Source organism: Sparus aurata, unplaced genomic scaffold, assembly GCF_900880675.1.
Source record: "Sparus aurata unplaced genomic scaffold, fSpaAur1.1, whole genome shotgun sequence".
Lineage (NCBI taxonomy): Eukaryota > Metazoa > Chordata > Actinopteri > Spariformes > Sparidae > Sparus > Sparus aurata.
The window spans coordinates 33,367-54,810 of NW_022045118.1; the positions used below are offsets into that span (position 1 = coordinate 33,367).

At 41.6% G+C, this 21,444-nt stretch overlaps 1 protein-coding gene across 2 annotated transcripts; it reads left to right on the forward strand.

The window, feature by feature from the left end:
• The first annotated feature begins 14 nt into the window (after nucleotides 1-14).
• On the forward strand, nucleotides 15-4,540 carry LOC115577812 (mucin-5AC-like). Of its 2 annotated transcripts, XM_030410691.1 has the most exons (10): nucleotides 15-714; nucleotides 929-993; nucleotides 1,139-1,323; nucleotides 1,473-2,197; nucleotides 2,411-2,475; nucleotides 2,622-2,806; nucleotides 2,955-3,511; nucleotides 3,729-3,793; nucleotides 3,940-4,124; nucleotides 4,274-4,540. In XM_030410691.1, the coding sequence occupies exons 1-10, from the start codon at nucleotides 16-18 to the stop codon at nucleotides 4,519-4,521; spliced, it is 2,979 nt and encodes a 992-aa protein (XP_030266551.1). In that variant the 5' UTR covers nucleotide 15; the 3' UTR covers nucleotides 4,522-4,540. The 2 variants fall into 2 exon arrangements, with proteins under 2 accessions (XP_030266551.1, XP_030266552.1); XM_030410692.1 differs by lacking the exon at nucleotides 3,940-4,124 and having other exon boundaries at nucleotides 4,274-4,537.
• Nucleotides 4,541-21,444: the final 16,904 nt, after the last annotated feature.

The following is a 21,444-nucleotide window of genomic DNA, read 5'->3' on the forward strand; positions in this document are numbered from 1 at the left end:
GCCCTGACTGTTACAATGATAGCAGCTCTGACATTAAGAACAACCACAGCTTTGGCAACAACAAGCACCACAGCGGCTTCAACAACTCCAACCACAGCTGCCACGACAACACAAATCACAGATGCTCCAACTACAATGACAACTACAGTTACCCCAACAACTACAGGTACAGCAGGTCCGACAACAACTGCAGCTGGCCCAACAACCACAACTACAGCTATCTTGACAGCTGCAACTACAGCACCTCTGACAACAACAACTACAGCTGGCCCAACAACCACAACTACAGGTGTCTCAACAACTACAACCACAGCACCTCCGACAACAACAACTACTGTTGTCCCAACTACAACAACCACAGCTGCCCCTAAAAGTACAACAACCACAGCTACCCCTAAAACCACAACTATACCTGCTCCAACAACAACAATTACACCAGCTCCAAGAACAACCACCACAGCGGCTTCAACAACTACAACCAGAGATGCCAGGACAACACCAATCACAGCTGCTACGACAACAACAAGCAAAGTTGCTCCGACAACAACAACTACAGCTGGCCCAACAACAACAACCATAGCTGCAGCAACCTCAATACTTGACCGTGTCACCTATGTCATATCAGCAATCTTGCAAAATGAGATCTTCACATATGATTTGCTAAACCGCAACAGCCCTCGCTTCAAAGAGCTTTCAGGCAAAGCTACAGGTCGTGTGAGTAATTTTAAAGTAATTGCATTTTTCATTCATGTTGTCTGTACTGAGCATCATTATTTTTGAGTTTACAAGTGTTTTAGCTGAAGTACAAGATACTTAATAATCCATAAAATCGTATTTCAGTGATAATTGCAGTTCTTGAAATTCTTTTGAAGCATATTGTGCTTGTCTGCTAATCTTCTTTTTTTTCAAATGTTGTTTCTTTCTGCAGTGTAATGAAATATATCAAGCAAGATTTGGTTCTGATTTTGATCAGTGCATCGTGAGACAATTCAGGTAAAAACATTTTCAACAGTGTTTCAAGTGGTTTAAGATTTGTATCTTCTGGTGTTGATGGTGTCACCTGCATTACAAATCACACGTAGATAGAATTGTCTCATATCATTGTTTGACTTTTGTCCTGTGTTGTGCTATGTTACAGGACTGCTCAAACTCAACAAATACGAGCGGTTGGAACTGCAGTAGAGTTTTCAGTTGAGTTCAATCGGTCTATTCCCATTTCAGCACTCCCACTGAATACTGTTGTTGCTCAAACCTTAGCTGATGCTGCAAATGATCCAAACACCTTCAATGTGACCTTTGGTGCCTCTTCAGTTGTATTAATATGTAAGTAAACTGTTTAGCCATATATGTCTGTTATACTGGTGCTCAGTGATGTCAGTTTGACAGCAATCAAGGACAAAAGAAATGCTTTTGGTCCAGGCAAAAGTACTTCTTCATAATTTTTAACTTATTCCACAAAATTGTTTTTACAGCAGGTCCAGTTCCTGGCACTACACTTGCTGCAATGACAACTGCTGCAACCACAGCAACCAGTGCTGCCCATAAAAAAACAACTATAGCAGCTCCAACAACAACAACAGCTACAGCTGCCCAAACGTCAACACCAATCACAGCTGCCATGTCAACAACAAGCACAGCAACATCAACAACCCCAACCACAGGTGCTCCAACTACAATGACCAAAGATGCCGCAACAACTACAGCACCCCCAACAACTACAGGTACAGCAGGTCCGACAACAACTGCAGCTGGCCCAACAACCACAACTTCAGGTGTCTCAACAACTACAACTACAGCACTTCCGACAACAACAACTACAGTTGTCCCAACTACAACAACCACAGCTGCCCCTAAAAGTACAACAACCACAGCTGTCCCTAAAACCACAACTACACCTGCTCCAACAACAACAACTACAGCAGCTCCAAGAACAACCACCACAGCGGCTCCAACAACTACAACCAGAGATGCCGGGACAACACCAATCACAGCTGCTACGACAACAACAAGCACAGTTGCTCCGACAACAACAACTGCAGCTGGCCCAACAACAACAACCATAGCTGCAGCAACCTCAATACTTGACCGTGTCACCTATGTCATATCAGCAATCTTGCTAAATGAGATCTTCACATATGATTTGCTAAACCGCAACAGCCCTCGCTTCAAAGAGCTTTCAGCCAAAGCTACAGGTCGTGTGAGTAATTTTAAAGTAATTGCATTTTCCATTCATGTTGTCTGTACTGAGCATCATTATTTTTGAGTTTACAAGTGTTTTAGCTGAAATACAAGATACTTAATAATCAATAAAATCGTATTTCAGTGATAATTGCAGTTCTTGAATTTTTTTTAAAGCATATTGTGCTTGTCGGCTAATCTTGTTTTTTTTAAATGTTGTTTCTTTCTGCAGTGTAACGAAATATATCAAGCAAGATTTGGTTCTGACTTTGACCAGTGCATTGTGAGACAATTCAGGTAAAAAATAAATTTAACAGTGTTTTACGTGGTTTAAGATTTGTATCTTCTGGTGTTGATGGTGTCCCCTGCATTACAAATCACTCATAGATAGAATTGTCTCATATCATTGTTTGACTTTTGTCCTATGTTGTGCTATGTTACAGGACTGCTCAAACTCAACAAATACGAGCGGTTGGAACTGCAGTAGAGTTTTCAGTTGAGTTCAATCGGTCTATTCCCATTTCAGCACTCCCAATGAATACTGTTGTTGCTCAAACCTTAGTTGATGCTGCAAATGATCCAAACACCTTCAATGTGACCTTTGGTGCCTCTTCAGTTGTATTAATATGTAAGTAAACTGTTTAGCCATATACGTCTGTTATACTGGTGCTCAGTGATGTCAGTTTGACAGCAATCAAGGACAAAAGAAATGCTTTTGGTCCAGGCAAAAGTACTTCTTTATAATTTTGAACCTATTCCACAAAATTGTTTTACAGCGGGTCCAGTTCCTGGCAGTACACTTGCTACAATGACAACTGCTGTAACCACAGCAACCAGTGCTGCCCATAAAAAAACAACTACAGCAGCTCCAACAACAACAACAGCTACAGCTGCCCAAACGACAACAACCACAGCTGCCAAAACAACTACAGCTACTCCAACTACAACAACTACAGCTGCTCTGACAACAACAAGGACAGCTGCCCCAACAACAACATCTCCAGATCCAACATCAAAAATCACAGCTGCTCTGACTAAAACTACAGCTGCTTCAAGAACAACCACAGCCGTCCCAACAACAACAACAACCACAGCAGCTCCTGTAACAAGAACAGCAACAGCTCCAACAGCTACATCAGTTGCTACAACAACTACAGCTACCACAACAACCACAGCTGCTCTAACAATAATAACCACAGCTGCAGCAACCTCAACACCTGACCGTGTCACTTATGTCATATCAGCAATCTTGCAAAATGAGATATTCACAGATGAGTTGCTCAACCGCACCAGCCCTCAATTCAAAGAGCTTTCAGTTAAAGCTACAGGTCGTGTGAGTAATTTTAAAGTTATTGCATTTTCCATTCATGTTGTCTGTACTAAGCATAACTATTTTGGGGTTTACGAGTGTTTTACCTGAAATACAAGATACTTAATAATCATCAAAAACGTATTTCAGTTAAAATTGCAGTTTTTAAAATTTCCCTTTGAAGCATATTGTGCTTGACGGCTAATCGTGTTTTTTTTTAAATGTTGTTGTCTTTCTGCAGTGTAATCAAATATATCGAGCAAGATTTGGTTCTGACTTTGACCAGTGCATTGTAAGACAATTCAGGTAAAAATCTTTTTAAGCAGTGGTTTAAGTGGTTTAAGATTTGTATCTTCTGGTGTTGATGGTGTCACCTACATTACAAATGACACCTAGATAGAATTGTCTTATATCATTGTTTGACTTTTTTCCTATGATGTTCTATGTTACAGGGCTGCTCAAACTCAACAAATACGAGCGGTTGAAACTGCAGTAGAGTTTTCAGTTATGTTCAATCAGTCTATCCCCATTTCAGCACTCCCACTGAATACTATTGTTGCTCAGACCTTAGTTGATGCTGCAAATGATCCAAATACCTTCAATGTGACCTTTGGTGCCTCTTCAGTTGTATTAATATGTAAGTAAACTGTTTAGCCATATATGTCTGTTATACTGGTGCTCAGTGATGTCAGTTTGACAGCAATCAAGGACAAAAGAAATGCTTTTGGTCCAGGCAAAAGGTACTTTCCTTAGTTTTTAACCTATTCCTTAAAAATGTTTTTATAGCGGGTCCAGTTCCTGCCACTACAGTTCCTGCAACGACAACTGCTGCAACAACAAAGGCTGTAACTGCAACTGCTACGATAACAACCTCTGCAATGACAACTGCTGCAAAGACAACAGCTGTAACTCCAACTGATGCGACAACAACAGCTATAACTACAATTGCAGGAACGACAAACACTTCCTTCAGATCTTTTAATCCATGCATCACTTTAATGCTGGTTATATTATCCCATGTCACACTAATTTAATTAATTATTCAGGGTTCGTTAGGGTGCTTGAAATCCTTGAAAGTGCTTGAATTCCAATGTTGTGTTTTCAAGGTCTGAAAAGTACTTGGATTTTAGTTTAAGTGCTTGAAAGTGCTTGACATTATAACTCTGTCTTCCACAAAATTGGGATCAGACTGGATAATTAATTTCTGAAGTTTTTGCTATTATGAAACATCATTTTAGATGTTTACAGCATAATACAATGTACATAATTGTGATAAGAAAAACTCATGAGTATGTATATTCCTGTAGATACGTATTTTACCCCAGCAAAAAGGTGCTGGAAAATCTTGAAAATTACCCTTAAAAGTGCTTGAAAAGTGCTTGAATTTGACCTTGAGAAATGTGTACGAACCCTGTTATTATTAACAACAACAAAGATACTCTATACTGCTGGGATATATATGTATATGTAAGTATATGTATGTATGTACTCTCGGTTATTTAAAAAAGTGTTTAACATTTTTACATTTAATTGGATGACCCCCACAGAAACCCTGTAACCCACGTGCATGGTTATGTACTCTGTCACACAAACAAGAACAGCGGTGGAAACAACAACAGATGCCTCAACAACATCACTGCTATAAGTAGAAATGAATTTTGTTGATGGTTGGAATATACGAGTCATACTAAACTTAAGTATTGTATGGTTTTGAATAAACGTACACATTTAACTTTGCACCGACTGGACACATTGATGACAGTATATAAGTATGGATGTCAAACTAAACACATTTCTGCCAGAGAACGTCAAGGCTCTTGTGCTGGACAGAATGACATAGCCAATTTTAAAGGTCCCATATTATGAAAAATACGTTTTCTCTGGTCTCTACATATATAAGCTGGTCCTCCCTGAGCCTGCCAACTCCCAGAATGAGGAAAACAAGCCTGCATGGTCTCTGCAGCCCACCTACTGGTAAAAAGGCGCTCCTACAGCCTGTTCAGATTCATCTCCTTTCGTTATGTAACGAAAGAGGGTCAGTACCAAGCTGGCTTTGCCTCGACACAGACATTCATAAAAGGATCAGTCCCAACCATACGAGACCGAGGCTCATTAGCATTTAAAGGTGCAGGCACAGAAACAGCCTGCTCTCAGTGGAACGACTTTTAGACAGCTGAAATTCAGGACCACGGATGGGTTTGGGTCAATGCATATGAAACACAGTGTTGTTGGACCTCTGACAGCTGTGTGAAATTGATGAAAAACAGTACAGCATGGGACCTTTAACCTTTAAGCACTTGGTCGTTCTCCACTAGAAAAATAATAATGAATACCTTGTATTCAAAGTATTTCTGAAGCATATAATGACTATTTGGGTTTCCCAACTCATCAGAAATTGACGTCTTGGGATGGTGGCCTGTCATACAATCCCAAAGCGTAATTTTTTAATGAGTTGGGGATGATACTTAAAAATCCACTTTTCTTCCAAATAGTACTTTTATGCCCTAGGACACCAGAAAATAATGACGTCATTACACAATTAATGTTTGCCCTCTTTCATTATTTGTGTCAGCAAGAGATCATTCAAAATGCTGGGTTTTCTTTTTAAATTGGAAATAATTTAAATCACTTTATAGTCACTTCATAGCATAGCAGCATAACATAGCATAACAAAAACACTTCCACAGAGAGCATACGGTAAATGCAACAAATTAAGGAACACATGCAACTCATAGTGGACTGTACACCCCAACCATGAACCAATGCCTAACGTGTTATCTAGGGTCATGGTACATCTAATTTGTGTTTCAAAACAATACACTTTCAATTTTCCTCTTTATGCAAATTGTATTAATTTCATGATCAGAATTCAAAATATTTAAAGAACATAAATGGTCTCCTGTGTGATGTTTTCCAGTCTTGGTGGGTAAAAAAGTAAATGTAGTAAGCATTACACATTAAACATAAGGCATGTTTAATGTGTACATAACAACTCATTGTGCATACACACACACACACACACACACACACACTTATTACTCTTACTTGAATACATTTCCAAGACAATATTTTTACTTTTACTCGAGTTAATTTCTAGGAAGGCTGAAAAGTACTCGTTACTTTCAGGTCTGCTTTTTTTTTTTTTTTTTTCTAAAATACTATTGGACACAAGCTGTGTTTGTCAAAGAAGGAAACCTATCACAGCGGACACAGACAAACAGACATATATTTTCAAATGTTTATTGTGTTTGCTGAAGAAAAACTACCTCTCCGCTTTCAACAACTCCACGTCCAACTTAAAGAAACACGTAGACCTAAGTTAACCAGACTTTCACCATGTTATTTTCTATTTGTCTCGGACAGAGACAAATAGAAAATAACATGGTTTCTCAACGTGTTTCTTTAAGTTGGAAAGCAGAGAGGTAGTTTTTTGTAAAGCAGTGATCCTCAACCAGTGGTCTGGGGACAACGTTGGTCTTTGAGGGGGTTCCAGTTCCTAACTTAGCTAAATGATAGAGAGTTAGTTGGACGGTGCAGATTCATTTGGTTACGGTTTTAACGATTGTTAATAAACATCTGCATCTGCAACATCTGCTGTCCTGTGATCCCATTCATTTTATTTGTTTTTATAGGTGTTTCTGGAGGCAATATATAACATTGTGGTTCTAAAAGCAAGCACATCAGTGCAGGTGGTTTCAAAGAGTTAATTCCCAGAAACAAGAGTTAAAAGGTCCTTAAATTCATTTAGAAAAAATTATAGTAATTCATTGATGTGAAAAATAAGAAATTTACTCTTACTCTTACTTTTACTTAAAGTAAATCTAAAAGCATGTGCTTTTGGATACTTAAGTACCTTTAAAAGCAAGTACTTTTTTACTATATATGTATTTACATAGGATGGTCAAGCCTTCGGAGCATTTCCTGGTTGCGTCACCGGATGTTCCCGCCCTTACCCTTACGTCACTTAAGATCTATGCCACTCGATGTCGCCATTTTCTTTATTTATTCCTCTTTGGGCGCGCAAGAATCTTAGGATATGGGAGGCCACGAAGGATAGTAGCATTGCATCCTCCAAAAAGAGGGAAAAGAAGGCTGCATTTGGAGGAGCCTTCGAATTGGGACAGCCTTTGCGCAGCGCTGTGACGTGATTGGCCTTCAAATGTGGTCTTTGAGTATGCAGCCCATGATTTTGGATACAGCCATTCTTTTGCTCCCATTGTCATGTAGCTGAAGTAATTTCTTTCATGGAGAGAGAAAGAGAGAAAAATCAAGAATCAGAACCTGCACAAATGGCAAGTGAACCGGTATGTTAATTCATTACACAACCATACATATGCAGAAATCTATGAAGTATAAGCATTTAATTCATTGGCAGAAAAAAGAAATCAGGCAGATAAAATTCAGTTCAGGGGCTTCCAGTTTGACGAGCTAGGCGATGGCAGCATAGGAAAGTTGCTCTTGACATTTTGAAGTAAAAATTGCCCACAACAACTCAAATAAGTTTAAAAATGTGAGAGCAGTTGAATTTAGGACTATGGGTTTCGAGAATGCCTAAATATCAGCCGAAAAAGTTCATGCAGTCGGAGTTAATTGAGAGGGACGAAGTTAGCCAGGAGCTCCAAGCTAGCAACGAAATGGAGGATACGTACTCGGACCACAGCCAGGAGCAGATGGAAGAAGCAGGTCTGGGTCTTATACTGAAAGAACTAAGGGAGTTTAGGAAGGACAACAGTCAGCAGCTGAAAGAGATCCGTGAAGAAATAAACAAAACTAACATTAGGATAGAGGAGGCGGATACAAGGGACAGAAGAAGCTGTTACGGAGCTGCTGAAACTGCAGATACACCTGCATGCAAAGCTGACGGATTTAGAGGGTTGCTCCAGAAGAGAGAACGTCAGAATTCACGGCGTAAAGGAGGGAGCGGAGGACTCTCAATCGATGGTGGGTTATGTTGAGCGTTTGCTGCAGGAGGGCCTGGGGCTCCAGGGCTCCTTTGAGCTGCGAGTGGAGAGAGCTCATCGCGCCCTAACACCGAAGCCGCCAACGGGAGCTCCACCGAGGTCCACTGTGGCTAAATTGTCAAGCTACAGGATGAAAGAGGAGTTACTGAAGCTGGCTTGGCAAAAGCGGGGATTTCAACTTCACGGAAAAAATTTTAATCTGGATCATGACTTCACAGAAGTCAGAAGTTCACATGGCAAACGAGCAGGAGATCGGGGAACCGGGAGAGAGCAGGCAAAGGGAGGAGCTACGTGGAAAAACTACAGGTGTTTAGGCGCCAGGATCCAGCATGACTATAAAACATCTGTGATTCACGGGTCGTTGAGAGTCATGGAGATGAAGGGGTGAGTTTTTATTCTGAAGAGGAGAATCTGGGGGAACCAGCTATCAGTAAGAAAAGACTGCGAACAGGTAATGTACATTACAGGAACATTTTACAGGCTATAACTATGAACATACTGCAACGTCGGGAGTTTTGTTTTCCTCTGTCAGACAGCTGGATGGACACTAGACTAAAACTGCAAATGGCTGAGGCCCCTCTCTCACCGGCCGGTGAGGGAGGATTTCCCTCAAGGCCTTTTTACCATCAGGGCCTAATAAGGGTCGAGATGAAGACCTCACTATTGGAAGTTTTTTTTTCATGTGTTACTTTGTTTGTGTTGTTCCTCATTATGAGACATGTTTTGCTGCCGTTCCATGCAGCTTTTGGGGTGCTGCCTGTGATACATTCAGTTTAAGGTGAATACTTGTGTTGGTGCGAGAGGGTTTTCCATTTTTTTTTTATTTCTTCTCAATATTGGACACTATATGCAAGCAATTAAAATAGCAACTTATAATGTGAATGGTCTAGTCAACCCTATCAAAAGAAGTAAGATTTTGACAAAACTAAAAAGAGACAAAGTTGAGGTGGCGTTTTTGCAAGAAACTCATCTTTCAGACATAGGGCATGCTAAATTAAAAAGAATGGGCTCTAAGTATCAGTTCTCATCATCATATGCAAATGGGCATAGGAGAGGGGTGGCAATATTAATTTCCAGTAAATTTTTGTTTTGAGTCCCTATTTGAAAAGAAGGACACAGAAGGAAGATATGTGTTTTTGAGAGGGAACTTAAATGGCTCATTGATAACTTTGCTGAATATACATGCCCCCACCCCCCTAATTCTGATTGGAGTTTTTTTTTGTCAGATATTTTAATTGATTATAGCAGAATCTCAAGGGGTATTAATTTGTGGGGGTGATCTCAATATTAGATTATGCCCTAAACTGGATTCATCAAAAATACAGGCAGCTCAGCCCAGTCACCTGAACAAAAGGATCAATTCGGCGATAAAGGATATTGGTTTAGTGGATGTGTGGAGAGAATTAAATCCCTTAAAGAGAGACTATACATATTTTTCTAATCCACACTTGCTGTATTCAAGCATTGACTACTTTTTAATCTTTGGTAAAGATTTACACAGGATTGGTGATTGCGGCATAGGGATTATGGACCTTTCAGACCATTGACATTTACTGTGTGGTTTTTAATGGCCATATTAGTAGTGGCATCATTCTTCCGTGAACTTGTTGAACTCTGGCTGACGTGCACTGGCCGCTGGTAGTGGTGATTATGGTTGAATGCAGAGAGGAGGCTGCTTGCTTCATACACTGGAGGAGAGAAGTGAAACCACTTGCCAACATGCCTCAAGGCTCTGGGCTTGGACCCCTCCCCTTCACCATCTACATGCTCCCCCTTGGTCAGATAATTTGCAAACACGGTCTCAACTTCCACTCCTATATCCTCCCAGCTACCCCCACAGTCACTCATAAACTGCCTGCATTATATAAAGCTCTCGATGACATCAAATCAACACAAACCAATCACCAATGAAACAGAGCTCATGGTTGTGGCCTCCAAGGTGCTGCTCCAGAAGGTTGGAGATCTTCTCCTGGAAGTGGACAGCTGCTTTATCTCCCCATCTACAGCAGTCTGCAACCTGGGTGTCATCCTCGATACCAAGCTATTCTTTCAACCACACATAAAATCCATCACAAAATCAGCTTTTTATCATCTAAAAAATAACTCCACCCTTCCTCTCCAAACCTGTGGCTAAGACCTCATCCATGCCTTCATCACCTCCCGCTTGGACTACTGAAATGTCCAGTCCTGTCCGGGCTCCCTTCCAAAACTCTGGACAGACTCCAGTATCATTCAGTCAAACCATGCATCACTTTTGTTTCTCCTCCTGATGTATATATCTCTCCATTCCCTCACCTACCAATATCTGTCTGACCTCCTGCACCCCTATGCCCAGTCTCAGAAGCTGCACTCATCAAGCACGCACCAGCTCTCCATCCCACACACAAGTGCAAACCCTCGGCAACAGAGCTTCTGTGTGACAGCCCCCACTCTCTGAAACACTCTCCCAGCTGAAATCCGCAAACAGACTTCTCTGGAGACCTTCAAAAAAGACTTAAAAACCCATCTCTTTAATCAGGCCCATCAGCTCTACATCCAGCCCCAACAATCAACTTTTCTAGTTCTTTATCTAATATGTATTTTTGTTTATCCATCTATTCTTTGTTAAGCATCCTTGGGTACCCTGAAAGGCTGTCATTTCTGGGCTGTCTTCATTAAAGGTGTCGGCGTGTAGCTTGAGGATAAAATAATTCTGCAGAGGCAAGGCTGGGTGGAATGATAGAACAATCTTTATTGAAACAGATCTCAAGCCCCAACCAGTACGGCTGCTCTGGGTGTTCTCAAATTCTGGCAAAGTTCTGCCCAGTGCTTTGCCCTCTAGTCTATCGGAAATCCTCTCAAACCCTCGATCTCAGTAAATCTACAAATTACCACCACCCCCCTTTCTCTGCTTGTGCAAGCCCTTTTAGAGTCCATTTCCCTGCACCTACCAACTTCTTCTAATTGGTCACTTTGGTGGGTTGAGGGTCAATCTATTCAATAAGCGAAACGGGAGTTGATCTATCTTCACTCCATCTGGAATAGTTCATCTTCTTTAAAACCACCTGACCCTCCTAATGTCACTTCTTACCCCCTAAAGTTGACCGGATCATCTCTCTGTCCCTCCCTGGAAATGCATATGCTTGAACATCTCCAAACACCTGGCATGTGGGCCAAACTCAATTAACCTTTAACGCACACACAGAGCTGATTAACGGCTCTGGGCGCTCCTGGACATGTAAACCCAAAGATCACAACGTTCCCAACCTCACCAGCAGGAAAAACAACTTGTCACCGTTAAATCATTGCTCAGAATGTGGAGCTGAACAGACACCTCAAGGCGCTATTTAAATTACATAATTACCCATAATAATAATAATAATAATAATAATAATTATTATTATTATTATTATTATTATTATTATTATTATTATTATTATTATCATTACTGTATTATTATTATTATTATTATTATTATTATTATTATTATTATTACTGTGTTATCATAATTATTATTATTCAGAACATACCATGATTTTGAAAGGACTCTAGAGCTGATGTGTGACATCTAGTGCTTTGTTGCAATGTTATCTGTCCAAAAGGATGAAAGCCACATCTGCATCGTTAGGAGCTTCCAAACATAGCGAACCTCCCCCCATGATTCAAATGCACCGCCAATGTTTACTTTTGCCCAATGACAGTTGGAGTTCTGTGGCTATTACTCTTTTTTGGGGTTATGAGCAGTCTGTGTTAGGGTGTGTGTTGTGAAGGATTGATATCATCACACACAAGTGTATTTTGTATGTTTTTATGTATTTTTGTACAATTTGTTTAAAAAATATTACGTCGCCATTTAACTTGTGAATTGTTGGGATTCACATGTTAAAAACTGTCTCTACTGTATTACTGAGTTATTATCTTGTAATCCCACTCTGAGCTCCCAGTCTGAAATGCTAGCTGCATGGTCAATTGAGCTAGTTGACGGCAGCTACAGTTAGCAGCAGTGGTTACTCTGCTGCCCCATATTTGTTTAGACAGACCATGCATCATCAAGTGGCCAATTCTTTTATATTGCACCTTCAAAATGATACTGTTAAGTCCCATAACTGAAGATAACTGTAGTTTAGTGGTAGAGAAATTGTATGTTTAAATATGGAAATGAAGCATTATCTAATTAAATAAAGGCTAATTTGCATACATTTCCAGAACATAAATTTTAACATTGGATAAAGCCAGGATCAAAATTCCTGTTTCATTTTGTTGACATATTATAGCCAAAGGTTTTTACAGAGGGAATTTTGGATGTCTCTTTTTATCAATCCATAAATCAGAAAATACTGTCAACAGCTATAAAAAAAAACAATTTTCGCCCTGTTTGTAGGAATAAAATGTTATATAAATCAGGCTATAAATGATATATGAAAAAACCCCTCTGTTAAAACCTTCAGAATATAGATAGGAGTAAAACTGGAAAGTTTGGTGTGTATAAGTGCTACTGAAGTGGAGATTTTTGGCTCAGAGTATGAGAAAAAACTCATTTTGAGAAAACGTTCTTTAAACATATGTACTGTATAAGAAATCTATAGAAGGGTGGAGGAGTTTTTTCTCATACTCGTATATGCTAATTACACAAATTGCCCAACATGCAACTTTTAGCAACCAAGCTTAACCCATCTGCTAAACCCATAGGTGACATTTTAATAATAAAAGTTCATGGGAAACAACATTGCTGGGTTTAGTGTGGGTCATACAGGGGTTTCCAGTAAAGTATCAGGGCTTATTTTTTTGGTGGCAGAAGTGACTTGATGCTGATGAATGATTTTAATAAAATAGCAATAAATACTTTATTTTAGGTTGTAATGCATTACTGGACATAGTAATTGGAATAATATAAAATAAATGCTATTCGAAACACGGGCATTTCTTTTGTCACGTTATCCCCAACTTTGATTTATTATTGAGAGCTTGGAATGTGGTTGTATTTCATTGTTATTACATTCCACTTACTTATACAGCATGGGCAAGCCTTCACTAAAGACTTTTGTGGTGCTGCAGAATAATTAGTGGCTTACAATGAAGCAACACCTGAAGCAAACCATCTTTATGGCATTCAGCCTTTTTCTTCTTTGCATTAGGCTCCGTGTGAAGGGGCCAAAGATACTGTTTGTCTGTAGCAGCACAGTAGAAGACCTTGACAAAAGAGAAATTTACACAACCAGCGATATCACAAAGAGAGGACAATAATTTAATCACAATATGAGAACAAAATGGTAATAAGAAATGGTCATAATAATTACTTTGGTCTGCATGTTACCCTTATACATGAATGGTGATGGTGAAGTTAACATTTGTGTGAATGATAAACTAAGGGGAGAATAATGCCTAATCAGATATGGTCTCAATAGAGTTGGGTTTAAGATATGATATATATATATATATATATATATATATATATATATTTACACATATATATAACCTCTATAACCTCTTTAAGCAAAAGAGTATATGTGTCTAAATGTAAACCATGGTACCAGTGGCGTGCATAGACATTTTGGGGGGCAGGTGCTCAGTGAAAAATAAGGGCACTTTATGTGGCATGTAGAACTGACAGCTGCCCTATTATAGCAGTGTGAGATTTAAAAAATTAATAAACATTACAGGCACATGTTGATAATAATAATAATAATAGTTTTAGTAATAGCCTATTTTTTAAGGTTGAATATAGCCTATTAAGGTAAATACAAGATTACTGCAAGTCTTGTAACATAGAAATAACTCTTTGGTACAAAATAATATAATTAGCTAAAATAGCTTAATGCCTAATTTAGTACAGCCAAACCACTTTGTGTAGTTAAAATAAAATGTGGACAGTGTTACGACCCGGCTCGTTTTAGAGAGCAGTAACACAATTGGGACAAGAAATGAGGTGGGATACGACACTGGACCGGCTCAGGGTAAGGTCAGAGTTTAATTAAATAAATAAGGAGAGTGTACTTGTACAAGAAAATGTAATAAAAGGAGGCTGTACAGGTGCTGACAAATGACTAATGCACAAAAGGAAGTCGGATAAATGACAGCTATTTAGCTCTTTCAAAAAAAAACACTGAAGAACAAAAGGGGGTCAGCACCCATAAGCTTACAAAACACAAGGGACCAAAAACAAACAAACAGTTATTCAGCAACTCAAACCAAAAGAGTGACCAACTCTGGTACTCTGTATTAAACTAAATATGTTACAAAGATTCCCAACACACTGACTGAAGCCACTCAGACAGGCAACAGACAGGCAATACCTATGAACACACAATGATATGCAACGCACAGAGAGGCAAACTGATCACAGGTTCACAGCCGCGCAAAATTGAGGACACACAAGCCATTTATACCGCAGCTGAGGTTGATTGAAGGCTCTTGATTGGCAGGTTCGGTCAAATCACAGCCACACCAATCCCAGACTCCAGTAAACCGGAAACAGGACGTAGGAAGTAGAAGGCCTCAGCTCCAGAAGGACCAATCCACGACAGGGAATCACACAACCGGATTTACATGACTGGCAGACTCACTCATGGAACACAACACAATGAATACAAGTTAAACGGCAGCCAGCGGTGGCCGTAACAACAGCTTTTAAGATATTTCAGTCAAATTAGAGGAACAGTTCAACTTTAAAATCTGAGCTTTAAAATGCCCTAAACAGTGAACATGACTCTTGACTCTGACCTTTCATCTTCATCTTCCTCTTCCTCCTTGCTGCTGGTGGATGCTTTTATCCAGGAGAGCAGAGAGCTGCTCCCCTGGGCTGCCTGCTGTAGCTCCCTTTCTTTTTCCTTTCTTATCCTCTCCTTTCTAGGCATTATGCTGCAATTGGTAAATAAAAAGAGACCAACAATATGATTAAGACTGTTTTGTTATATTTCAACAAGGCACAGGGCTACTTTTTCTGCAGGCAATTGGGAATTGCCAAATAAATTACTGCAAGTGTTAATTATGAAGCCTAATGTAAACCTACACAATAGCCTACTAAATATTCATCTTAAGTAAGTATACTGATGGATTCACATGCTGTAGGATACCAGTGACAAACTCTACCGGTGGTCATCATCACGTCATATCTATTATTGACTTTGGGCAGTGTCTAGCTTGTTAAGCAGGTGGGCAGTCGGCTAATTTATGCCCAGCTGTGTGGCGTTGAGACTGCCTACTTCACACAGAGACACATAAATGCAAGTTATAGCTTGGCAACTGAGGCTTAGGGGGCAAACAACACACTTGACTCGATTCATTTATGTGTTACCTGGCTGGTGGGCAGGGGAGGAGGTGTGTTTGGGCTGTAGCTGTGCACTGTCTGCTGCTACAACGCGCCTCCGTTTGTGTCCGCTCTGCGCGTTCACGTTGACAGAGGTGTGTGCGGGTGGGGTAGGGGGTGGAGGGAATATTCATATTAATATTATTATCACACGCTTTTAATCGACGAGCAGTTATAGATGATCATGTCAGCATGGGCCACAAAAAAACAAAAACAAAAAAAAACACCGAACTTTCAAAAGGGCACTTGTTTGGTCCAGAGGGCAAAGGGCAGGTGCTTTAGCACCACCTGTTGTCTACTTCTGTGCACGCCACTGCATGTTTCAGAGGTGGAGGCAGCCCAGCCAGAGAGCACACTCTGGGTGAGTTGCTCTTTTATGGGCTTGGCTCCTCCCTTCTTCAGGTGGAAGCCATTTGTCAGACAATCCACCATGAATCCTACAGAGCAACACAGGACACTAGGAGGTGTGGGCCATCACATAATACTTGTGGGTACCCACTAATGATGAGTTTGACCACTGTGAATGCCTGGCACCTCTACAGAATGTCTGGGTTGGAACAGAAGGATCTTCTGCACTTCAAGGCATCTACAACTTGTGCGCTTATAAATGCAAAATCCGTCAAGACACGCACAAGAGGAAGACCTAGTGCAACCCCACCTCCGGTGAAGCGCAGACCTATGTCCAAGGCACCTCCTGAGATCCTAATTGGCCCTTGAAACCACTGGCCCCAGCTCACCGAAGCAAAAAATGCTAACAGATGCCATTATGCTGCGTGAAAACGAAAACCAAGTACATGGACACTAGGAGGTGTGGGCCGTCACCCCGATAACCTTGAAGTTCTGCAAGGCCCAGATTAAAGCCAACGCCTCCTTCTTCATGATGGAATAATTCAACTGATAGGAATTGAACTTGCGTGAAAAGAAACTGACAGGATGATCAACGCCATCATCCCTAGTCTGCAACAGTACTGCTCCAGCACCTATCTTGCTAGCATCCACCTGCAACTTAAATGGCTTTCCTAAATTTGGAGCAGCCAAAACAGGGGCAGAAGAAATTGAGGCCTTGACTTCCTCAAATGCACGCTGACATGGTGGTGTCCACTCGAACTTTATCTTTGAGCTGAGAAGGTTTGTAAGGGGAGCAGCTACAGCAGAGAAGTTTCTACAGAAACCTTGATAATACCCTACCATACCCAAAAAACGCATCAGTTCTTTTTTAGTAGTTGTCTGGGGAAACTGATCAATAACCCATACCTTTTCCCTCACAGGCCAGACCTGCCCCTGACCAACTACCTTACCCAAATATGTCACTACAGCCCTAGCAAAGTCACACTTCGCCAGGTTTATAGTCAGATTTGCCCATGACAGTCGGTCAAACAGTGCCTTGATTCGCTGGACTTGGTTTTCCCAGCCTTCTAGACCAGTGGTTCTCAACCGGTGGGGCCCGCCCCCCTGGGGGGGCGCGGACACTTTCCCGGGGAGGCGCAAGTAGGCTACAGGATGGGAGGAAAAAAAAAATTCTGAAAAAAAAACAAAAAAAAAACATGAAAATTCCCCCCATGTCGAAATGCAAGTGGTTGGACTATTATTATTTCTGGCGATGTTTTGTCAAAAGCGACTAGCTACAAATCTAGTGACCTTTATTGGTGTTATTGGAGACTTTTGTGGTGTTTGGAGACTCTGACTTGAAAGCACGTACGGCTCTGCAGTTACTGTGCTCAACGAGCAGCGGGTGCTGCCGTGAGTCCCTACCCCGTCCAAAAGCACTCACAGGCAGTCAGTCTCTCAGTAGCCTCGCGCAGCAGTCCAGCCTGCAGTCAGAAGCAGAGAGGAGACACACAGCACTCCGCGTCCAGGCTGCAGATGAATCGCAGATGCGCATGGCCGCCGCCGTTCCCGCCCCGGCGTACAGAGCGGGGTGTAAATGTACCGTATATTGCCAAATAGCCAGGTTTCAATTAACCGCAGGGTCCCCTCAAAATGCCAGGTGCAGGTCTATATTTTGATAAATAACCTACGGTTCCAAATAAATGCCGAGTCTAATTCATTTATTTTTTTAAATTTTTTTAATCAAGGAAGAAAACGTGACCACTGACATTGGACCTTTTTCTTCTTCGCCTATTTCACATATTGTGCTGCTTTCTGTCAGTCAGTATCACATTGATGATCGCCATGGCTCCGGTGCCGCAAAAAAAAAAAAAGTACGAATAGAAATTCTAACTTTCTGCCGTAAAATATGCAGAGGAAAACTCGGGAGAAGCAGCCGCTAGATGTTTCTCTGTCGACCCCAAGAGAGTGAGAGACTGGCGGAAAAATCAAACTTAGCTTCAGCGTCTGTCCGAGGAGGACAGCAACAGGACCAGGCTGCCTGCTGGAGGGAGGAAGGCGGCCAGCGTGGAGCCTGAGATAAACATGCGGGAATGAGTTATCAGCAAACGGGCACGCCACGAGAGAGTGTCCCGCAAAATGATCAGGGCGATGGAGAAACAAATGTACGCCACCGTGAGTGACAGCAGAGATGAGGAGTTTGCAGCGAGTGCTGGTTGGCTGAATCGTTTCCTCCGCCACAACAACTTCACTTGCAGAAGGATGCCAGAGAATTCCCCTAGAAGCTGGAGAAGTTTGTGACATTTTCATCCCAGATTTTTGAGAGGAGTTAATTAAACGCCTGGTCTGTTAAGTGACTGAAACAAATAAACGCCCTGCTATTATTTGGTATTGTACGGTATAATAAGTCTCCCGGCCCGGGGAGAGAGACATGCATCACAGTGCTCAGCTGCAGACACAGCAGAGAGGTGACGAGACGCGACTCATCATGACTGACAGGCATCAAGACCACTCAGCTACCTTACCGACCCGCCCCCAGATAATTCATTCACAAAAGCTTGGCCTGTGGCAATTCTGGACAGCCTGAAGGCGTCTGGGTGGGTTTGGGGTCGGTTTGGGGGGGTGGGGGGTTGACGACATGTTGAGGAGGGGGGGCCCAACTGCAATAAACCAGCTTTGGGGGGGCCCAGCTTGCAAAAGGTTGAGAACCCCTGTTCTAGACCATCAACCACTCTATTCATCAGTCTCTGAAAAGTAGCAGGGGCATTTTGTAGACCAAATGGCATCACTTTGTAGGAGAACAGACCTGAGGGAGTTATAAAGGAAGCAATTTCCTGAGCACGTTTGGACAAGGGTACTTGCCAGTAACCCTTCAAAAGGTCAAACTTGCTGACAAATTTTGCTGAACCAACCTGATCTACACAATCATCCATTTGGGGCAACGGAAAGGAGTCTGGTTTAGTGATCTTGTTCACTTTCCGGAAATCAGTGCATGGCCTAAACGTGTGGTCTGGTTTAGTCACCAACAAACATGGTGAGGCCCAACTTGAACATGACGGAACTGCAATATCATGTTCTAAGATGTACTTCACCTCAGATTCCAGCTGTTCACGTTTTTCTGGTGAAACACGATAGAAACGTTGCCGAATGGCTTCAGCATCTCCTACATCAATGTCGTGTTCGATCAAATGAGAACAAGAAGAAGTGTCTGAAAACAAAGAAGGGAAAGACAATATCAATTTGCTTGCATCCTCCTAGACCCTAGAGCAACCGGTCCAGTTGCCTGAGAGACTCAGAGTTCCTGAGTCTGCCCTGCATGATGCAGTCATCGGGGACCTTCACATCCTCGTTTCCACTGCCTAGGTCTTCCACAGGGGCCTGCCATTGCCACTGGTTCCCCCCACCCCCCCACCCCCCACAGAGCTGGTTACAGAAGGGGAATAATAGGGTTTCAACAGATTAATATGACAAAGTTGTGATTTTCTCCGACGATCAAGAGTAGAGATCACATAATTTTTAAGCACTTCATAAGGCCCTGCAAATTTGACATGAAAGGGAGAGCCTACTACAGGAAGAAGTGCCAACACTTGATCACCGACACCAAAGACACGCTTTTCTGCTCTACGATCAAACAACATCTTCATCTTTTTCCTGGGACTTTACCAGTTTTTCCCCTGCCAGTTTACCAGCCTCACACAGTCGTCTTCTGAAGCCATTTACATAATCAATCAGGTTTGTTGGAGGAGGCGTTTTCTTCCAGTCATCCTGTAGGACAGCCAGTGGACCACAAACAGTATGCCCAAACACCAGTTCATTTGGGCTGAAACCTGTACTCTCTTGAATGACCTCTCTAGCAGCCAACATAAGCCAGGGCAAGCCCTCTTCCCAGTCACGATTAAGCTCTGTGCAATAAGAGCGTAGCAGGGATTTTAGAGTTTGGTGGAAGCATTTGATAGCCCCTTGGCTTTGTGGATGGTAAGGAGTAGATTTGGCATGTTTGACATGTAGCTGTCTCAATATTTCCGCAAACAGGTTAGAAGTGAAACTGGTTCCTTAGTCGCTTTGAATGACCTTTGGAATGCCAAAAACAGAAACAAACTGAGTCAAGGCTTTAACAACAGACTTTGTAGTGATGTAGCACAAAGGGTACACTGCAGGATACTGTGTACTTAAACATATCACAGTTAGCAAATACATGCTACCAGCTTTAGACTTGGGCAAGGGGCCAACACAATCAATAAGCAGATGTTCAAAAGGCTGAGTGACTGCTGGTTAGGGGTGGGTAAAAAAATCGATACGGCAATATATCGCGATACTTTGCTGCCCAATACAATATCGATTTTTCAACTCCAAAGATCGATTTAAAAAAAAAAAAAAAGATTCATGTTTAGACGCATTGTGAATGCAGTACAACTTCCGTACCTCCACTCCTGTAGGTGGCGCAGAAGAGCGACTCTGCTGTGCGGTGGGTGTATTTTTGTAGTAGAGAGAGTGGCTGAGGTCTTTGCAAAATGGATGGCAAATTCGCCTCTTTAAAGTTGACGTTTGGAAGCACTTTGGCTTCAACGTTAAGAGAGATAGCAAGAACAACGAGCTGGACAAAGAGAATATTACTGCCCGGAAATGTCATGGGAATTAATAAAATGGAGAGGCTGTTTTGAATTAAATAGTTTTGACTCAATTTGTCCTCTGATCAATATCATCTGATGTACATATACAGGTACTTGTGTGCCCTGAACCAGCAGATCAGAACACACACCAAGCGAGACTTCACCTTCCACTAGCTCTGAAGACAAAAAGAGGTTATGTAGAGGAACAGTCAAAACTTTGAGACCCATTCCCCTTACCAAGGCACAATCACCACTGTAACTGTTGGAGGAAAATGGTAACACAGACTGTAGAATAAATGAGTCCAAAGCACCTGATTCTCTGAGGATGTTAACAGGCACCTTTTCATCACTCCCTACTAAGGACACAAAAACTCTGGAGACAAATGAACGATAGCCTGGATCAACTGATTCCATATCAGGTTTACCTGCTACCCTAGAAGCAATAACACTGCCAAGAGCAACTGTTTCAATAGGTTTTGTATGCCTTTTAACAGCAGCTATAGCCTCTGCTTTCTCTGTTGCATGGAGTAAGACAGCGAGGGCAACAGGCTTTGCATGGGGAGTCACCTGTTTTGATCCATGTTTGGATTTTAACATGGGCATTCATTTTTTCCAATGACCCTGTCCTAAAGAGTAGTTACAGATTTAACTGGGGCATTGCTTCACAGGACCACTTACTTTTCCCCAAGGAGTATGTGGTGCACCACCCTATCCAGCTGTTGGCTGCAAGGAGGAGACACCAATCACCATAGTCTTTGTGTCAGGATGTATTCA

Excerpts from the sequence above, each read along its gene's own strand:
- LOC115577812 (XM_030410691.1), top strand. The coding sequence starts at position 16 with ATGATAGCAGCTCTGACATTAAGAACAACCACAGCTTTGGCAACAACA. Across the intron at positions 2,198-2,410 it reads CAGCCAAAGCTACAGGTCGT|TGTAACGAAATATATCAAGC; the intron begins GTGAGTAATTTT and ends TTCTTTCTGCAG. Across the intron at positions 3,794-3,939 it reads TGCATTGTAAGACAATTCAG|GGCTGCTCAAACTCAACAAA; the intron begins GTAAAAATCTTT and ends TCTATGTTACAG.